The sequence below is a fragment of the Canis lupus genome, chromosome 21, assembly GCF_003254725.2.
Source record: "Canis lupus dingo isolate Sandy chromosome 21, ASM325472v2, whole genome shotgun sequence".
Taxonomy (NCBI): domain Eukaryota; kingdom Metazoa; phylum Chordata; class Mammalia; order Carnivora; family Canidae; genus Canis; species Canis lupus.
In genome coordinates this window covers 34298459-34317434 of record NC_064263.1, presented here as the reverse complement: position 1 = coordinate 34317434, position 18976 = coordinate 34298459, and the positions used below count along the sequence as shown (strand labels likewise).

The 18976-nt window shown below is 44.5% G+C and overlaps 1 protein-coding gene across 7 annotated transcripts in view; it reads left to right on the top strand.

The window, feature by feature from the left end:
• The window catches only part of IRAG1 (inositol 1,4,5-triphosphate receptor associated 1), a 125130-nt gene that overhangs the window by 52996 nt on the left and 53158 nt on the right, over window positions 1-18976 (top strand). For 4 of the 7 annotated variants that reach the window (XM_035704062.2, XM_025459463.3, XM_049098689.1 and 1 more), the window contains exons 3-9: window positions 10292-10392; window positions 11503-11573; window positions 14002-14175; window positions 14721-14798; window positions 15587-15639; window positions 15846-15893; window positions 17051-17668. In XM_035704062.2, the coding sequence (XP_035559955.2) occupies window positions 10292-10392; window positions 11503-11573; window positions 14002-14175; window positions 14721-14798; window positions 15587-15639; window positions 15846-15893; window positions 17051-17668 (1143 nt within the window). Of the gene's footprint in view, window positions 1-10291; window positions 10393-11502; window positions 11574-14001; window positions 14176-14667; window positions 14799-15586; window positions 15640-15845; window positions 15894-17050; window positions 17669-18976 lie in introns of those variants that run through there. The other 3 variants (XM_025459464.3, XM_035704063.2, XM_025459466.3) reach the window with 2 other exon arrangements.

Here is an 18976-nt window from a genome sequence, read left to right as displayed (position 1 = left end):
TGCTCTAAGCACTTTATATGCAGTAGCTCACAACAACTCTAGGAAGTAGGTATGATTATTATTCCATTTTACAGATAAGAAAACTGTAGGTAAGTACAATCCAAACACTAGAAACTGACCAGTACCTTGAATGTCTAATCTAGGATTTTGAATTTATCCACTTACTACCTTTTCCAAGAGCAGCCTCAATTAAAATCTTCAATGAAATGTCTTCAAATGAATTATCAGTAAAACATTAAGATCTGATGTACAAGATATTGGAGCCATCTATTGGGCACCTGCCATATGGTCTCATTCCCTCGGGGTAGATATTATTATTATCTTTATTTTATAGATGAAGAAACTGTGTCTCTGTGAGGGTAAATAATTGTCAAAGGCCACATAGTTGTATTGTGGTTGAGTAGAGATTCAAACCTGATTTTCCTGCTAAAGTGTTTCTGTCAGCTTTGCCTCCTTTCTTGGCCATACCCAGCAGTAAAGCCTGTGTCATGGACACCAATGGCCCCAGGCATGGGGGCAGGAGTAGCAGTTGCTTGATGCCCTATACTTTATGGAAAAGAAACTTGGAAAGGCCAAGAGAACAGTTCCACCAGGATGGCTTCTAGTAATTCTGGTCACAGAGTAAGAACTGTGAGATTGTAGCTTTGGAAGTACCTAAGAGAAAGCAGAAAATGTTTGGAAATTTTGATTATTACAGAAGGACAGAAATGTATATTAAAATTATTTGTCTTTAGTTCCTATAGTGAGGAAAGAAGTAGCTTACTTTTTGTTTCTCTGATTCCCCTGTCCATCTGTACATAAGCTACTTAGGTCAGGGGTTGTGTCTTTTATGAATGTATATCCAGTTCTCAGCATGGGCTCTAGTATGTGTTAGGAGCTCAAGGAAGGATGGATGAATGGATAAATGGGCAGGTAGATGGATGGATGGATGGATGGATGGATGGATGGATATGTGACAGGTTGGGTAGATAATTGGCTGGCTGATTAAATGCCAGGATTGGAGAGAGGAAGAAATGGAGGCACATGGGAAAAAGAGGGAAGAGGAGAGGATAGAAGATGATGATGAATAAATGACTGGCTGGGTGATACACTCTCCACTGAATAAGACTAATAGGCATTGCATGTATTTCTACACTCCAGGTGTCTGTTGGCAGACAGAGTGAAACCATGAGAGTGAAACCAGTGATGAAAAAGGCAGGATAATCTAGTGGTTGTTGATCCCTGGCTTCTAGAAATAGAGTGGACAATGCCAGGAAAGAGAGTTCACCAGAGGCAAGGCAGGTACTGGGTGCACAGGGGGAATCCACAGGGTGGGCACTGGGGAGCTTTAGGAGAGCCAGGAACTGGTCCTCAGTGCTTGGCAGGGAGGAGCCCTGTGTCCAGCAGACTTCGGCAGAGGCATTTCTGCTCTCTCCCATGCTCTTAGGACTTGCTGCTGGAATAATCATTTTCTTGTGAGTCCCCAGAGTCCTTTTATCCTATCACAAGAGCACCAACTTCTCTTTGTGGCCAGGACCCCTCTCTACAGAGGGACCTGTAGATACAGCCACCTCTAGGCTATGAGAGAGGGACCTGGAGATACAGCCACCACAGAGCCCCACCTCCACCACCACTCCCACAATCAGCAGCAGCATCATTATTGCTTTATCTTGTATAATCCTTAAAACAAGCCTGGAAAATAGGGTTATTATCTCCATGGAATGTTTGAGAATATGAAACTCTGAAAAGTTCAATAAAGTGCCCAAGGTCATCAGGTGGGATTCCAGCTCAGGTTCCCCAGCTTTATTACCTCACACTGGCTTCTAATAGGGTCCTTCACCCCTAGGTTATCTGCCAGGGCCCAAGTGCAAGAGATAAACTCCCCAGCCCAGCGAGGGCTGGGGCTGGGGCTGTTGCTTAGAGCTTCCTAGTCCAGGCCTAGTCATGTGACATTGGGGAAAGGAAGATAATATTCCCGTCTCTGACACTGGCCTATATTTATCCCTGCACCCAGGCAGTTAGGAAACTGTTGCGCATTCCTGGGAATTTATGAGTGAAATAAACATTTAAATGTTTCTATAAGGTTTATTTAAAGAGAACAAAATGTGACCTGCTGGCTTATTATAGGGTGAGATTATGGGGAGACGGCCCAGGCCCCCAGAACTTGGCTGACTCCAGGGAAGGAAATGGACCCCTAGGGAGGCTGGGCCCATGAGAAGGTAAGGGTATCTTTCCTCCAGCTATGTGTTCTAACTTGTACTGGCTGGAGGGCTTCCTGGAGGAAGGGGTTTGTGAGGGAGGGGGCAGCTTAGAAGAATAATGGAGGAGTGTCAGAATGTCCTGCACATACCAGGAATGAGGGGAGGTGAGACCAAAGACCAGGGGAAACAACTGTAAAAGTAGCATGGTGGAGTGGAAAGGCCAACAGGCCTGGTGCGTAGTCCTTCCCACTATTTACCAGTTGTACAGCTCTGTACAAGTCTGTTTTTTTCATTGGTAAAGTAGGGATTAAAGGAGAAGAAAGAGAGAAAAGAAATGCATCCATCACCTATTCCATGCTCAGGGCCTTCACCTTCCTCTTCACAATTTGATGATATCAGGAGGCATTATCATCCCCAATTCGTATTTGGATATCCTTAAGTTCATTTGCACAATTGCTAGAGAGGATGAGGTAAGGAAACATACTAGAAGTGTCTTGACAGGGCCCCACACATAGTAGGTCCAAGAAACTGTCACTCTCCTTTACCCACATTTGCCCCTTTGCTTCTTGTGTCTGTAACCCACAAAGGGTATCTCTATTTGGTCTGAGAAGCAGATGGTAAGAGAGGAAGTAGAGCCAGGCAAAAGTGACTTTGGAGATGGGCTTCTCTGAAGGTCACTGATTACAAGACCACTAGAGCTTGTGTGGTCAGATGCCCAGGGGAGGTGCTCTGTGGCTCCATGACCAGAAAGGTGAGACCCTCCTGATTTAACTCCAATGGTTGGCCAGACTCAAAACTAAGAACAATCTCCTAAAAACCAAACTCCAAAGTAATTAATTCAGCCCCAAAGATAACAATAACAGAATGTAACATCTGACACTTAATGAGCATTTACTAAGTGCCAGGTGCTCTTCTATGAGCTTTCCATCTGGAGCTGTAGATTTAGCAAGTGAAAAATACATTTATGTCCATGCAATATTTGGGACCCATTCAACACTAAAAAAATTATTTGTTTTTTATTTGAAGTTCAAATATAGCTGAACCTCTTGCATTTTAACTGACAATCTTATTTCCATATGAATCATTTAATTCTTGTGACTACCCTGAGCGATAGTTATTTTACAGATGAAGTAGCCAAGGCACAGAGAAGCAAGGTAACTTGCCCAAGGTCACACAGCTAGTAAGTGAGAAGCTTTATCATGCATGAATTACTGTGGCTCCCAAGCCCAAGGCTGTTGAAGTCCTAAAGCCGGTAACTTCACTGGCAGACTCGTGTTTGGACACACCACACCGCAAGCTTCCTTGAGGCCCTGTCTTCTGTTTGGCAGCTCAGAGTGCAAGCAGGGAGGAGTATTTACACTCACCACACACACCAAAATCTGGTGGAATTCACTCCAGAGGGCCCCTGGAATCTCCCCACACTTTCCTAGGTTCCTGTCTCCCTAGTGCCTGCTGAACTGAAACAGACCACAAAAGACTGAATGTTCCCCACAAAAACAGTTTTGCCCAGAGCTTGTTCAACCATTCTGTGTACTGATTAGGAAAGAACACTTTGATTTTATTTCTGTATATTTTGCACACATTGGAAGGAGAGAGTGAGGAGCATTCCAGGACATTCCATCAGGGGATTAGAGGATTTCTCCCTGATTGCTTTGTGCCTCCTGGTTTTTAAGCAGCTTTGAATTGTGTGTGTTTGTGGTTCCATGCTTGGCACTATCCACCTGTGGCTTGTTTCTGAGTTTCTGTGTGAGGACCTCTACCCTTCTCTGAGTGAGAGTGCCTACAGCCCCATACATGACAGCCACCTCAGGAGAGCTTTGCTGAAAGTGGCCTTTAGCCAGGAGGCAGAGAAAACTTCCAACAGAAAGCAGCTCCTCCAGTATGTTGCAGACCATTTATGTCACAGTCAACACTAAGGGTACCAGGCCCTGGTGGCTATCTGGGGTGAGTACATGGGGGTGTGGATGGGGGTACTTTCCCCATTCCACATCCCATTGTGCTAACTGGGAAGCATTTCAGAGGCCTGCCTACTCACTTTTCTCTTCCCAGGCCCTAGCATAGACCATAATACATAATAAGCATTTGGTAAGTTTGCTGGATAAATGGAGAGAATAAAGTGTAATGATGCACAATGTGTACAGAACGATCTCTCTTAGACTCTAAGACTTTTGAAAACTGAGTCAATCATAAAAATAAAGGTTAGACAATCTGTACAATAAGTAACTGGATGGAGCTGGAAGAGTAAATTGAAGAGGAAGGGGGAGGAAGAGAGGCTTTAGGTGGGGAGGGTAAGCAAATGAAAAGTCAAAGGGCAGAGGTCAGAGAGGATGGGATTTAGCATTCCATGTCCTTTGAGAGGTAAGCATGGAGAATGGAATTCTTTTTGTATTGCTTTTTTTGTCTGCTAAATAATTCTTTAAATCAATCTTTCTCAGGGCCTGGACCACATGGATCACAGATTCATTAGGTTTCAGGTCAAATGGTTTAACTTCAGAGTCAAATCATAGGTGGTTAGGAGAAGCGTGCATTTCTTTTTATCTCCTAGGGATATTAGTATTTATGAAACTATCTCCCCATTTTTATGGCTTATTTTTATATCTTAGATTTTATTGCTAGTTATTTCAAATTGCTTTGGGAAATAGGTAGTGTGTTAAGAAAATTAGGTCAACAAGTGAATTGTATTCTACTTACTTAGCAGCCTGAATATATGAAACTCTTGGAGGTATATATTATAATCCCATTAGTACTACCACAAATTTTCTTCAGAATGCAACATGAAGAAAGTGATGTTTGGTTCTCCTGCCTCTTTTATGTAGACCTGCACCATCTACATTAATGCTGGCTGGGAATTTCATAAAAGCCCACCCCAAGGGATGGATGAACCATATGATATAATGAGCATGAAAATGATCTGTTAGCCAGAGTGCATGTCTTCCTGCTCACCCGAGGATTCATACAAGAAAGAAATTCTTTAAATATGAAAAACATGAATAAGTTAATTTCTAGACCTGAAATTATTGCAGTAAAAATAAACTCCACCCAGGGAAGGAACTGCAAATATACTCTAAGAACCTAAGTGTTTCAAATGGAATTTCCATGGCAGCAGTTATCCATAAGCTATATAGAAAGAAACCCATCAAGTGGATATGGGACTTATGCAAGATGAATAAATTCTAGAGATCTATTGTATAGCTTAGTGCCTAGAGTTAACAATACTGTATTGTAGACCTAAAAGTTTGCTAAGGGAGTATATCTTATAAGTGTTCTTATCACATCAATAGCAACAATAATAGCAATAAATAAATAAAAGGGCAGGAATAAATTTCGGGATGTGATGGATAGGTTTATGGCATAAATTATGAGGGTTTCACAAGTGTATACTTAGCTCTAAACTCATTAAGTTGTATATATTAAATATGTATAGCTTTTCATATGTCAATCATACCTTAATAAAGTGGCTATTTTTTTAAAAAGATGTCATAAGTGGAGGAGGCTTTAAGCATAAGCCTCCCGTGCTCCAGAAAACCCAAGACAGGTTAAGAATCATGCACCAAAGGGGCAATTATTTGGATGCCTTCAGAGCCAGGCAGGGAGCACAACTGACTGAAGCAGGCCAGCAGAAACAGACCAAGGCTTACTCTGCAGAAATGTAGACCCAATATTGCTTGGTCTCTTGTTTTTTTTTTTTTCAGGAAAAGCAGGAAATCCAGACCTTTATGGGAATTCTTCCAATTATAAAATGTTGACAACTAATATAAAAACTTACAAAAACTACTCACAATAAACAGCTCTCCAGGTCTCTAATTTGTACCTCAGAGAATTTGTAGCTCAGAGAATAGGCTAATCCCTAACTGAGATCCAAGAAACCACATCAACAAGAAACCCTTGTAGTGACATGAAGAGAAGCCTCTGGAAAAACTTCAGCCCTTCTTCCTGCTCACTGGAGAACCCACACAATAGAAAATCTCTCCATTCCTCCCTCTTTACTAGTTCTCCCAGTAAAGAGCCCTGGCTCTGCCTGGCACCTGCTCCTGGCCTTACCTGCCCCAGCTTCAGCCCATGACCTGCCACTTTGACACCATGATTCCCCTTTTTGACCTTAACAGCTCTTCTGGATACTGTCCCACTGTGTGTCATCAGGCCCCTCACCATGATCCAAGATCTTCCTGCTTCTCTCCTGGCCCCTTGGAAGGTTCCAGCCTCTCTGCTGCTTGCTGGCCTCCTACAGGGGACAAAAGGTGGGGAGAACTGAGTAAAGCCATCAATCATTTTAATGATAATTATGATTAATGGGTATTTGTAGATCATATGACACTTATTAAAGTGCATGCACATTCATCATTTCATTTTATTCACATAAACTTCTTCTGAGACAGAGCAGGCCTTTCATCATTTTATACTTATGGGAACTGAGACACAGGGTAACAAAAGGACAAAGTGACCACCAAGAGTGACCATCATTAACCCACCAAGTTTATAGTATCCATCAAAAGAGCTGTTGCTCATTTTTTTGAAGCTTCCTGAGGATCTCTTCTAAAACAAGTCCTTGGCATAAGGACGGATATCTGTGTTCTTTGAGGGACTGGAGCTCTAGACTTGTGAGTATAGGTTGGCCAGTCCTGGTTCAGCCACAAGCATCATACTGACTCCCTGTCACCTTGGTCAGCTGTGGGTATCCAAATGGAGAGTAACACAGCTCCAATTTCCTGGAATCTTCTCAAAATTCCTAGGAGGAGGATGGATGCTGTAATAATTGGACCTCTTCCATCATCTCAACCAATGTGCTGATGATCCATGATTATCCATGAATGGATCTCCTGTCAACATTTCTATGTTCTCTCTTTGGGTGGTCAAGTTATTCTCAACCTGATCTTCAGTGTTCACCATCTACAAAGCCACAAAGATCAAACTCACTGGAATAACACTCAATAACCATCAAAAGATGACTCAACCTTTTATTCTACTTCCATTAATTGCCTCTAAATTAGGTTCCTGGCCCCAAGTTCAACATGTGTGTGTGTGTTTGTATGTGTTGTACGTTCCCCTTATCAACAAGCAATTATTTGACATCAGCAGAGTGTCCAAGAACTCAACTCAATTCTGACACTATTTACCTGGAGATAGAATCAGATCCATAGGTAAAGGGTTCAATCCTACTGCCCCACCTCGACAACAATCACAAGTCCAGGCTGTCACCTATGCTTCTGACAGATGGCTAAAAATCAGAGGTTCCCATGATTTTCTCCTCAGGTGTGATAGTTTGCTAGAATAACTCATAGAACTTAGAAAAACCCATTTATTCACTAGAGTAATGATTTATTACAAAGGATATTAAAGGATATGAGTCAATAGTCAGATGAAGAGATATATAGGGTGAGATGCTGAATAAAGGAGCTTCTGTCCTTGTGGAGCTTGGGATGTGGCACAGTGGCATGTGTTTTGGTTCCCCAACATAGAAGCTGTCTGAATCTTCTTTTTTTTTTTTTCCTGAATCTTCTTCTTTTGGGTTTTTATGGGGGCTTCATTATGTATGCATGATTAATTAGCTCATTGGCCATTGGTTATTGGTTCAACATCTAGTCCCTCTCCTCTCCCCAGAAATCAGAGGGTGGGACTGAAAGTTCCAATCTTCTATCCATGGTTGTTTCCCTTGGTAACCAGCTTCCATACTTAGATGCTTTGCAGAAGTCACCTTTATTAGTGTAAACGCAGCTGTGGTGGAAAGGGTTTCTTAGAAATAACAAGCCACCCATTTCACCTTTATGGCTCTGAAGAGAATTTAGGAATTAAGGACAAGAGATCAAATATTGTAACAAAAGGTTTTCCCTTTTCTCTTATTGCTCAGGAAATTCCAAGGGTATTGGGAGCTGTAAGCCAGAAACTGTGAAGATGAAAAACAAATGTATACAAAAAATATATTTTGGTCATTTGAGTGACCAAATATATATATATATTTTATTATAAACCACAATATTGCAGTCTCTATCCCTGAAATTTCCTATCTTACAAACCCCAGAGTCCATGCTCCAATTACACTGATAAATCCCTAATGCCCAGTTATGCCTTTTCCTAATGCTGTTCCCTTTGCCCAAAACCTTCCCCCTAACATCTTTGCCTTATAAGCTCCCATTCATTCCTCAAGACCTAGCTGAAATATCTTCTCTGGAAAGTCTTTTCCAACTCCCCTGATAAGTTTTCTTTCCTTTCTTTTGAGCTTTCACAGAATGTGGTCCATTTCTTATCACCTTAAATTGATTATAAGAATTCATTACTTCTCTGTATCCCTTGCTTGACTGCGAGGTCTTGAGGGTCTTTGTTTTTTAAGCTGCTCTTGGCACATGATGGGTAACTAAAGTGTTTTTGTTGAATAAGAGAGAAAAGTAATCTGACAGTAATGTTAACTATTGAAAATACCAGTCATGTACTAGGTGTTTTCTCAATATTATTTTTAATCTTCACATCAACCTGGTGAATCACATTTTATAATTACGGGGCACAGAGAGGTTAAATAACTTGCTCAAGGACACAGCTAGTGGATGATGAGCAGAAATTTGAGCACAAGTCTGTATGATTCTTATAATAGGCAATACTGCTTCCTACAGCTTCCTATCCAGCCAAAGTCCTTGTCTCAACTTCCCTTCAACGTGCCTAGGGATTCCAAGTGCTTCTTCCTCCTCCAATCCCGGCACCTCCCTCCAGCTGAAGAGGTCCTGGAACACAGGGATCTGGCATTCACTGGCGGGACTCAGAGACACTTCTCCAGTTTACCCAGCCTTATGTTTGAGAACAAGAGAGGGAAGAGAGGGGAAGGAGTGATAATGGGAAGAGCTGATTTTGCTAAAAACTGTAGGATTTAAGAAGTCTAGATAGCACTGTATGGAAACCACTTAACAACAAGTAATAATGTGAAAAGGAGAGAGGGCCTTCTTCCCACCTTGCAAGGAGTTAATACTTACACACTAAATGCTCAAGAACATAGCTTAGCCCTGATCTGCAATGGCAGCCCCCAGGCCATGGCTTCAGCAGTGCCAGTAGAAGTAAGAACACTTATTGCTCAGAGGCTCTAGAAAGACACAGCACCCAGAGAAAGTGGCAATGGGAACCCACTGTTCTGAAGCTCCAGGAAGCCATAAAAACAGTGGGAAGTGTTGTGACATGCTTGAGAGTGCTGAGAGACAGGCTCTGGCAGGAACAGTAGGGTATTCACAGAGAGCCCTGGCAACACACACTGGTAAGGGGGTGCCAGGAAAGAAGAGAAGGAAAATGATGAGGAGAAGTATGAGAGAACCCCTAGAGAGACTCCCAGACATACCTAGGAACAATTCTTAAATGGACATACTGCAGTAGTAGGTGGCACCTACTCCTATTTTTATTACCAGTATACTGAGGTGTAGAAAATGCAGGCTGACGTGCATCTTTATGGACTTTATTATGTATCCTATATTGCTTTCATTTACTTGCTCATCAATATTTATTAAAATTCAGATATGGTTTTACCATTCACATGGCCATCAAAGTGTAATAGTACACCGATTTCACTACAACCTGGAATAGAAGGACTCTTCCATGTTTGCTGTTAGTTTTGTTTTGTTTAGTGACTTTGAAATACCTTAAAAATCTAAAGACCAGCTAATAACTTTTGTTCTAATTTCAAAAATGTGCATTTATTCAGATAAACATTTTTGAAGGTTACACAAATTAAACTGCACATTCCATGAACCATTAAACAAATCATCTTTATCAAAATGTCACGATTACCCAAATGTGGGATCTCACTGTATATCAAGAATCTGTGGGTGCCACCACCTGTTCTCCTGGTCTCCTTCCCCAGCCTGTCTGGCTGCAGCCTGAGGCCTCTACACCATTCTTTTCCTAGATTGTTAGTGAAGACTAACCAGGGATGGCTTAGAGGTTCCTGAATCTTAGTTCATGAAAAGTAGACCATGTTATACCTAATGAATGCCTGCTGGAGAATGAAGAAGTAATTGTCTTTTCCTTATCAAGATGGTTCTGAGCGTAATGATACTAGAGTAAATGCTCTAGCTCCTGCTCCTGGAAGGTTCTGCCATCCTAAGGCTAACTCCATCTATGTTTTTGTTCTGAACCACCAGAGCCCTCACACTGCAGGAACATCCTGCAGTCCACCTACCATTGTCCTGACTGGGGATGCCAGCTTGCCGGAAGGAGAAACTGACAAAAACCTGGTCAACAGGTATATCCCATGTGCCTAATCTTTGTGCTGTGAAGAGCAATATTACCTAGCACATGAAGCTTAGATAGTTATATATACTTTTTACAAACCTTCTTTCTTGATCATTTTATTGATGAAATAGAATCAAGCAATTTTTCCAAATGAGAGCAAGAGTTTGGGATTTGTCCATTATCTTTCTTTCCAAAATATTTTTCTTTTCCTGTATTTGGTCCTTTGTACTTTGCTAGCCTTTAGGCATGAGTCATAGCAGGGCAGTTTCCTATAATAACTGCCCAGATATTTGCAAATGGACCTGAGAGATAGGAGTCTTTGATCTCATAACTGGAGAATCCTGCCCCTGGTCAATGTTGGTCCTGTGTGGAAGATGATCACTTGGGAGAGGCATTGGCTACTGTACACAGGGATATCACTGCCTCAGTTTGACACAGCACTAGCATATGCATTGGTCTAGCTGGAGTGAGATTGTCTAAGTATAATTTTCAAAAAGCTACAAAGGTCATTCTTATACAAATATGCAGTGAACATATGTCAAAGATTTATTTAACTCATTGATGAGGAAATCATCAGGATAACCAAGATAAAAAAGTTAGTTCAAAAGAGGATACAAGAAATGGAAGTACATATCAGTGGGGAGGAAAAGAATGCTGGAATAAGATTGCTAAGTTCGATATAAAATAGGTTAATACTCCAGAAGACAATGAAACCTTGTTTTTATCTTTCTTCCCCAACAGAAATCATCTACATCTCTACCAATTATTCGTATCTTATGAGTTTTCTATAGTTAGATGTTCATTTAGAGTCTGGGCCCAAACTCTATATAAATAGAGTTATATTTCCTTAGGACAGTGTTTCAAAAACTTTAGCAAGCATCAGAATCACCTGGGGGGATATGTTCAATCATGGATGGCTGGGCTTCACCCTCCAGAGTTTCTAATCCAGTTGATCTGGGTTGGAACCTGAGAATTTGCACTTCTAACAAGTTCTCAAGCTTAGATAAGCTTGTAAAATGATGCTCTAGGATGACTTTGAAAGAATATATAGGTATCTATCTACCTATTTACAAGCTGTGGACAAATTTTCTTAGAAAAATGATTCTGTTCTGTCTTTCAGAGCTCACAGTCCCCACAGGAGACTTTCTCACCGACACTTGAAGGTTTCTACAGCTTCGCTGACTTCTGTAGGTAAGGGCTAGTCCAATTTATCTTATTTCTGCAACCAGAGATAAGGGTCCAGCTGAAGGTATGTTTGAGCAGGAAGACTGAGATCTGGCAACTCAGCTCCTTCCCTCTCCTAATTCTCAGGCAAGTCTATATCATGAGCCCAAGAAGGCAAAGTCAGTCTGTCCCTCTGTGTTTGAGCCCAAAAGAAATATATCTAATTTTAATTTATTTTGGCCAAGAGGTAAAGAGAAAGATGAGGAAGTCAAAGAGGCAGAACAGCAGGGTGAGGCTCAATTCTGGGGTATAGGGGTCAGAGCTCTCTATCTCCTGCTAGAAAGGCCCACATTCAGGTAGGCAAGTGCCTTTTTTTTTTTCTTTCTCTAAGAGCAGTTATGGCTAAAAAAAAAGTTAAAAAACTAATAAAAAAAAGAACAGTGATGACTATGTGGCTTTTAAATAGCCGCTTGCTTTGTTTCTCAAGGATATAATGCACGTGGGGCTAGGGGGTGCTGAGCATCTCCCTCCCCCCCCCCCAATGCTGTCTGAAGCCCCATGGCAGCTGGTGTCGGTGGTGATAGAGCCTGTTTTCTTCCTCAGGATGAATGTAGATCCCACCAGAAGATGTAATAGTACAGGAGGGAAAGATCCAAGCCATGTTACAGTCCCCACTCTGCCGTTTGGTTGCATAAGCAAAGATCTAATAGATATAATAGAATGCAATTGCTGCCCCAATCACCAGCTCATTCTCCAAATAGTTTCTCAGGGTCTGTTCTGGACCATCGGAACACAGATATGATACAGATTTGGTCTCTGCCTTCATGTTGCTCATAGTCTATGAAGAGACTGAGAAGTGAACAGATACAATCAGGATACTGTATTATATGGCCCTTCACAGAAGTGCTAGGGAAACTGAGGCTAGAAGGGGACCAATTCTGTCTAAAGAGGGGGAAGGCTGGGTAGGTAGTCCAGAAAAGAGAGTATTTGAGTTATGCCTTAGGAAGTTGGATAGATAGACAAGAGGAAGAAAAAGCATTCTGGGTTCAAGAAACAATATGGTGGGGGAGCAGGAGCCAAACCAGAGCAACTGAATGCTTTGCTGTGTGTATTAGTCAGGACTCTTTCAAATGATAGAAACCTAACTCAAACTAACTTACACTAAAATTACATATATACATAAAAATAAATAAAAGCCAGGGCTTGTGGTTTCAAGGAGTGCTGAATCCAGGTGTTGAAGCTGGGTCATTAGCAGTTGGCTCAGCCCATCTCTCAAGTTTCCTTTCATGTGTTAGTTTTCTTTTTTGGCAAATGGAACCAGCAACTCCAGACTTATGTGCCATCAGTGGAGAGAGAGTGCCTCTTCCTGTGTACTTAACACAACTCCTGACATGTCTCTCCTTGGCCTCCCATGGCCATCCCCGAGCCAATCACAGTGGCCAGGGGGATTGAGCTCATTGGCTGGCCAAGGCTGAGGTGAGGTGGGGTGATAGGGTTTAACTCCTTCCTAACTAACAGAATTGAAACTCAGAGGGGTTTCACCCAATGCAAACTGGGGAGCAATGAAAAGTAAAAGGGGGAAAGGAGGCTAGAGAGGCACAATGAGAGCTGCTCACCACTGAGGGGGAGGGGAAGCGCCTTAGAAGTATGTGGCATGAGCAAAGGTGCTGGGCCCAGTTTGGCATTTGCACATGACTAGGGACCATGAGGAATCCTGATGAGAGGCAGGTGAAGTGCAAGGTCAGATAGGACTCTTAGAAAGGTCACTCTGATAGGCAATGGAAGATAGGATAAAGGGGATAGCATAAAGGTAGAGGACCTATGAAGTGGCTGTTGTAATTGTACAGGTAAGATCTAAGGAACAAGAATGGAGAGGAGGCACAAGTTCCAGGGATATTTCTGAGGTAAATGACGATCAGGACTTGATGACCAGTCGGTGGGATGTGAAGAGATTGAGGCAGGAGTGTGGAGTGACTCCCATGTTTCTGAGCAGCTGGGGAAAGTGGTGTCATTCACCCAAAGAAGGGCTGCTAGAGAAGATGCATGGAGAAGGATGGGGGTAGACAGTGCAGGTAGAGGAAAAAAGGGAGGGAAGGTGGCCATGATCTTTGGAGTGCTCCCTTTATCCACATATCTTAAGCTCACTAGCCTGTTGAAAAAAAGAGAGACTTGAAAGAAGAATACACTAGGGAAACAGCATGGAGGTGGAGCTCCTGATGGCCCTACCGAATGGCAGGGTTTAGGACAGTACTGAGAACATAGATGGCTTTATGACCATTTGTTACAAAGGACCTGCCACAGCCACAGTCTACAAACCTGTTGAGGCAGCCCTGTCTCCCTAGCTTGGCATTGCGCTGACGTTTGGCTGAGTTTCCGCTGGGCAGCTTCCTTGAGCTAAGCTGTGAGGGGCCAAGGATTCAGTGACTCTCACCCTGAGTTCATCCTCCCACTGCAGACCCTGCAGGGCACATTATTGACCTGGTCAATGACCAGCTGCCAGATATCAGCATCTCAGAAGAGGACAAGAAGAAAAACCTGGCGCTGCTGGAAGAAGCCAAGTCGGTGAGTGAACGATTCCTGACCCGCCGCGGGAGGAAGTCCAGGAGCGGCCCCGGAGACTCCCCATCAGGTAGGATGTACAGGTGGCTGCCCTGAGTCACTCTGAGATGGAGTGGGGGGATGGGGAGGGCCAGTTGTAGTGGGAGCCCTGCTTCCAACGGGTGACTTTTGAGTTGCCTACCCCCAGAACTCTAGGCCTCAGGAGGACTGATTCTTGTGGAGAGGATCTTGTGAAGAGAGGGCATCTTACCCTATTTCAAAAGCTCTAACATACTGACCCAACTCTAGCCCAGGAAACTGCTTTTCATTTTTTGGGCTTGTTGTGTCTTTGTTTCACCAAAAAATGTCAGCCTATATGATATCCATGAATTGAACATGGGTTCCCCTTCCCTGAATCCTACAAAGAAATCCCTGTGTGATGCCTCTGTGCACAGGTTCCTGGACCACCCTGCATGGATGGCTCCTGTGGTAGGAGCCTTATATGGCAGTCCAGAATCAGCCCTTGACCTGATGGAGTCCCAGTTCCCGGGGTCAGAAATACCTGAAAGGATGTCTTTGTTAGGCTGAAGTCATAAACCTTCATGAATGCTGGCCAGTTTGTGTCTGTCTCCACAGCTGTTTCCCTGAACCTCAGCCCCGGAACTTCTCCGGCATCCTCTCAAAGCAACTCACTTACTATCTCCACACCACCTGGTAAGGTCCAGCACGCCTGGCATTTCCTGCCCTGGCTTCTTAACTTTGGGTGGCAGCTGAGCCCCATCCTCACCTGACCAGGATGCATCCCATTTTGCAAGCTTTCTAGTCAGGACCCCTATTTGGCCTCCTCCCCAGAGGACTCCTAGCTAGGCCTGGCTGGGGTGCCTTTGAGGAGGTGGATGTACTTTCTGTTGGGATTTTGAGCTAGTGTGGGGAGACAGGCCTAGCCCAGAATGAGGCTAGGTAGGTGAGGACAGAGGAAAGGTTGTGGGAAAAGCGCTACAACTGGTGCTTTCTCTGCTAAGAGAGGACTCACAGAGAGGTCACTTCAGAGCTTATTTAGAAAAGCTCTATTTGAGCCACTCTTTTTTTTTTTTTTTTGGTTTTTTCCCTTTCATTAGACTATGTACAGGGCCACACCCTCAATCCAGCTCAGAAAGGGGCATGGTGCCAGGGATAACAGCCTACCCTTGTTAGAGCTGTGGAGCAAGCTCAGGCTCTGACCAGGCAGCCTGGGTTCTATTACCAGTGCTCATACTTCCTGGCTGTGTCACCTTGATTTCCCTCTGCCTTGGTTTTCTCATGTGGTTTCTGTGCTGATTAAATGAGGGCTCACCACAGCACCTGACATGTGGAAGGTACTCAACAAATGGTGGCATGACTGGCAACCAGACCTGACAGAACCAAGAGAGGACATTCTGGGGAGGTGGATGTATTTTTGCTAAAGGGACAGCTGACAGTGCTGGGGTGCTAGACATCACTCAACAGTGTCTGGGCCATTCCAGGTTTGGATGAATGCAGTGGCCCACAGTCCCCTTTGCCTGGAGCACCACCACAGGTAACAGGGGCCCTGACTGGGGTTTCCTATGCCAACTGGTCTCTCTTCTCACCCCTTAACCCCTGAGAGGCCCTCCATGATCCATTGAAATGATGGTGTTGGGAGGGGAAAACATCTATACCACTGCTAGGGCCCTCTTTGAGGATATTTCAAGAGGAGATATGGTTTCTTCATATTGCTGTCTGACTTGTGTTTACTTTCTCCAGCAGAAGGGGGATGAGGCCGAAGTCTCTTCACCACACCTCAGCGAGCCTGTGAGTGTGAGCTCTGCTCCATTTTAATTATTTGGGTGTAGGAAAAACTGTTCCAAAAGCCTAGGCTGGTCCTGAGCAGCCTACAAGTGGGTGTATATGAGTGGAGGGTCAAGGCCGGGGAAGCTAGAAGTTTCCTCTGTTTTATTGTGACTGGAAGTCTAAAGTGGAGGGGGTAAGAAGGCAGATTCAGTGAGGGTCACTTTCACTATAACCCTATAATCCTGTATCTTCACTCAGGCCACTGGCCATAGTCAGGCAAGACTGCTGCTTTTGTCACTCCAGTGAAAATTACAGCGAAGTTCCAGCTCCTGATTGAGATTCCTCTTGGAGGCAGCCTGGAAAACCTCATCCTTACGATGAACACTAGAAGGGCCCCACCCCTGCTCAGAGCAAAGTGCTCAAGGTGGAGGGGAGCATTAAAATACAATCTCATCTAGAATTGGGGCTAGGCTAGAGTCCTCTGGGAGAATTTCACAACTCACACAGCATAGCTATACTCTGACATAGATCTACAGGCTCCTCACAAAGCAGGTTTCCTTCAGGAAATAAGAGTGCAGAATCTTAGAACTTCTGAGTAGTAAGATATTACCTTTGCAAGAATCACCTGATCACAATAATCCTTAACCTCTTTTGAATCACGGAACTCTCTGAGAAATTGTTGAAAGCTATGGATTCTCTTTCCAGAAAAAGATGTACAACATGCCTACATAAATACACATGTACATCTGTAATAATTTCAGAAGGTTCATAAATCTGATGAAAAATCTGAGTCCCTAAGAGTTAAGGGCCTTGCCAGGAAGAGTCAGGACTAGAAATTGGGCAACTGAGTCAAGGCCAAAATTTGTGACTGCACCCAAGCTGTCCTCTATTCCACTGTCCTCCACAGCTCCTGGCCCTTGGGAAGTTCTTGGAAGATTATGAATGGCAGGTCTCCTTGTCCTGTCTGTTTTATAGACCTCAGGCTTGTCTGTGGCTCCCCTTTACTAGTTCAGACTTGACTGAGAAGCCTTCCTGTCTACTTAGTGCACACACCTGCATATATACACACACAGACACCTTAGCAGGGTCTGTGGGACAGAGGTCCTGCAGTGGAAGTGGCCCCATCTCTTTCCTCTCCAGTCTGCTTCAGAGTCCTAGCTCTACCTTGTCTCTTTCAGAATGTCTCCAAAGGGCTAGCTGACCGAAAGCAGAATGACCAGAGAAAAGTGTCTCAGGGAAGGCTGACTCCTCGTTCTCCCACAATTGAGAAGTCTAAAGAGACTGCAATTGAACAAAAGGAAAACTGCGATCCCCTCCAGTGCCCTGAGGCCACTCCCAAAGGCCCAGCTTCTGGAATAGGCAGTGGTGGGAAAATGGCCCTGAATAGCCCTCAGCCTGGCTCTGATGAAAATGAGCTGGGAAAGGCGCTTTTGAAGACAGCCAAGGAGGGCAACCCTCTGTCTAGAGGCCCAGCCCAGGGCTCTGGAGGGGTGGCTCCCCTGATCCCCCAGGGAAAAGGTACAGCTGGAGAGCTGACAGTGTCAAAATTTGGCTCCAAAGCTGAGCTGCGGCCCCCTGCTTCCCGGCCACCCCTACAGCGGGGGGTCTCCTGGGACAGTGGTCCTGAAGAACCTGGCCCCCGGCTGCAGAAAGTGCTTGCCAAGCTGCCTCTGGCAGAGGAAGAGAAGCGTTTTTCAGGCAAACCTGGCAGCAAGTTGGCCAAGGCACCTGGACTCAAAGACTTCCAGATACAAGTGCAACCAGTGCGGATGCAGAAACTGTCTAAGCTCCGTGAGGTGGGTTCCTAAGGGCCAGCTGGGCAGGGTGTACACTTCAGGTCCCCCCTGAGCTGAAGACCTCTAGGCTGAGCTGCTAGGACAGGGCAGCTCTAGCCTGGACTTGGGCCTTGTGGGGCCCTAAACTTCCCTACTCTGATAAATCAGGCCTACTGCACAGCATCTTCTTCATAAATACTAGTTTCGGGTACTTTTACTGGGAGGAGGTCAGAGTGGGACATAGTTGCCACACACAACCACATTTTAAGGGGAAGGCAGGTATATGGAGGAGCACATGGGCCCTAGTACCAGGCTGTGTTTTTCCCTCTAGCCAGAGCTGACAGCTCATAAACAGGAAGCCCTTGATAGAGTGCCTTGTCATGCCTAGAATGGAGCTGGGCAAGCTTTTCCCTTTGTCAGGCCCCTGAGCTTTCCTTCCTGATGCCTGTTAATAAAGGGCCTCAAATCTATCCTCAAGTATAATGGATGGCCATGAGGGGCTGCTCCCCCTGTGGTGAATTTCTTCCAATGCCTGTGATGTCCCCAACTTTCACTGGCCATCAAACCAGGCACAGTAGTTTCTCATGGAACAGCCACCCTTTGAGGGGATGATTGGGAGTATCCAGCAATGTAGGGGACAGAGATAGGGTGTGAGGGTGAGAAGAAGTTAACAGGACAAAGGAATCATTATCCAGTCCCCTTTTCCCTAGAGAGCTAACCTAAGCAACAGGCCAAGGCAACTGGGACTCCACGGGGTGGGACCTGGCACCCTCACAGCTAGAACTGGACAAGGCTCCCGTGGTTTCCTTACAGAATGGGTGTGAGATAGGGAAGGAAAAGAGGTACATGATAGCAGTCAAGCACAAGTGAAGAGGTTTCTGTGCTAGCAGGGACACATTGCAATGTGTTCTAATCAGAAACCATTCCTATTCAGAAACTTTCTATGATGTTCTGAATCGGAGGCTCCAGGGAGCTGCTAAGGAAACAGGTAAAGGGCCCTGGCCAATTACTACCATTTGGACCATGAGCACCCTCTGGTGGCCCTTCCTTTCCTTCTTTAACCAGGGTACAAACCACACAAGTGGCTCCTGCTACCACTGGAGGCTGACACCCCCCACCTCCCGCCCAAACACAAGTCACAAGGTGCGAGGAGATCTGTCAAACATTGGAAGTGCTGATCTGGTCTGATGGGTAGTGAGCATCCCCTGGGCCTTGACTGCTGAGGCCCCAGGCAGTATAGTGGGGCAGTAATTCTCAGGCCTCATGTGTCTGGAGAGTTTTAACAACTCAAGGGATGCCATAACCACCCACTGAGGAACTGGGAGTAAG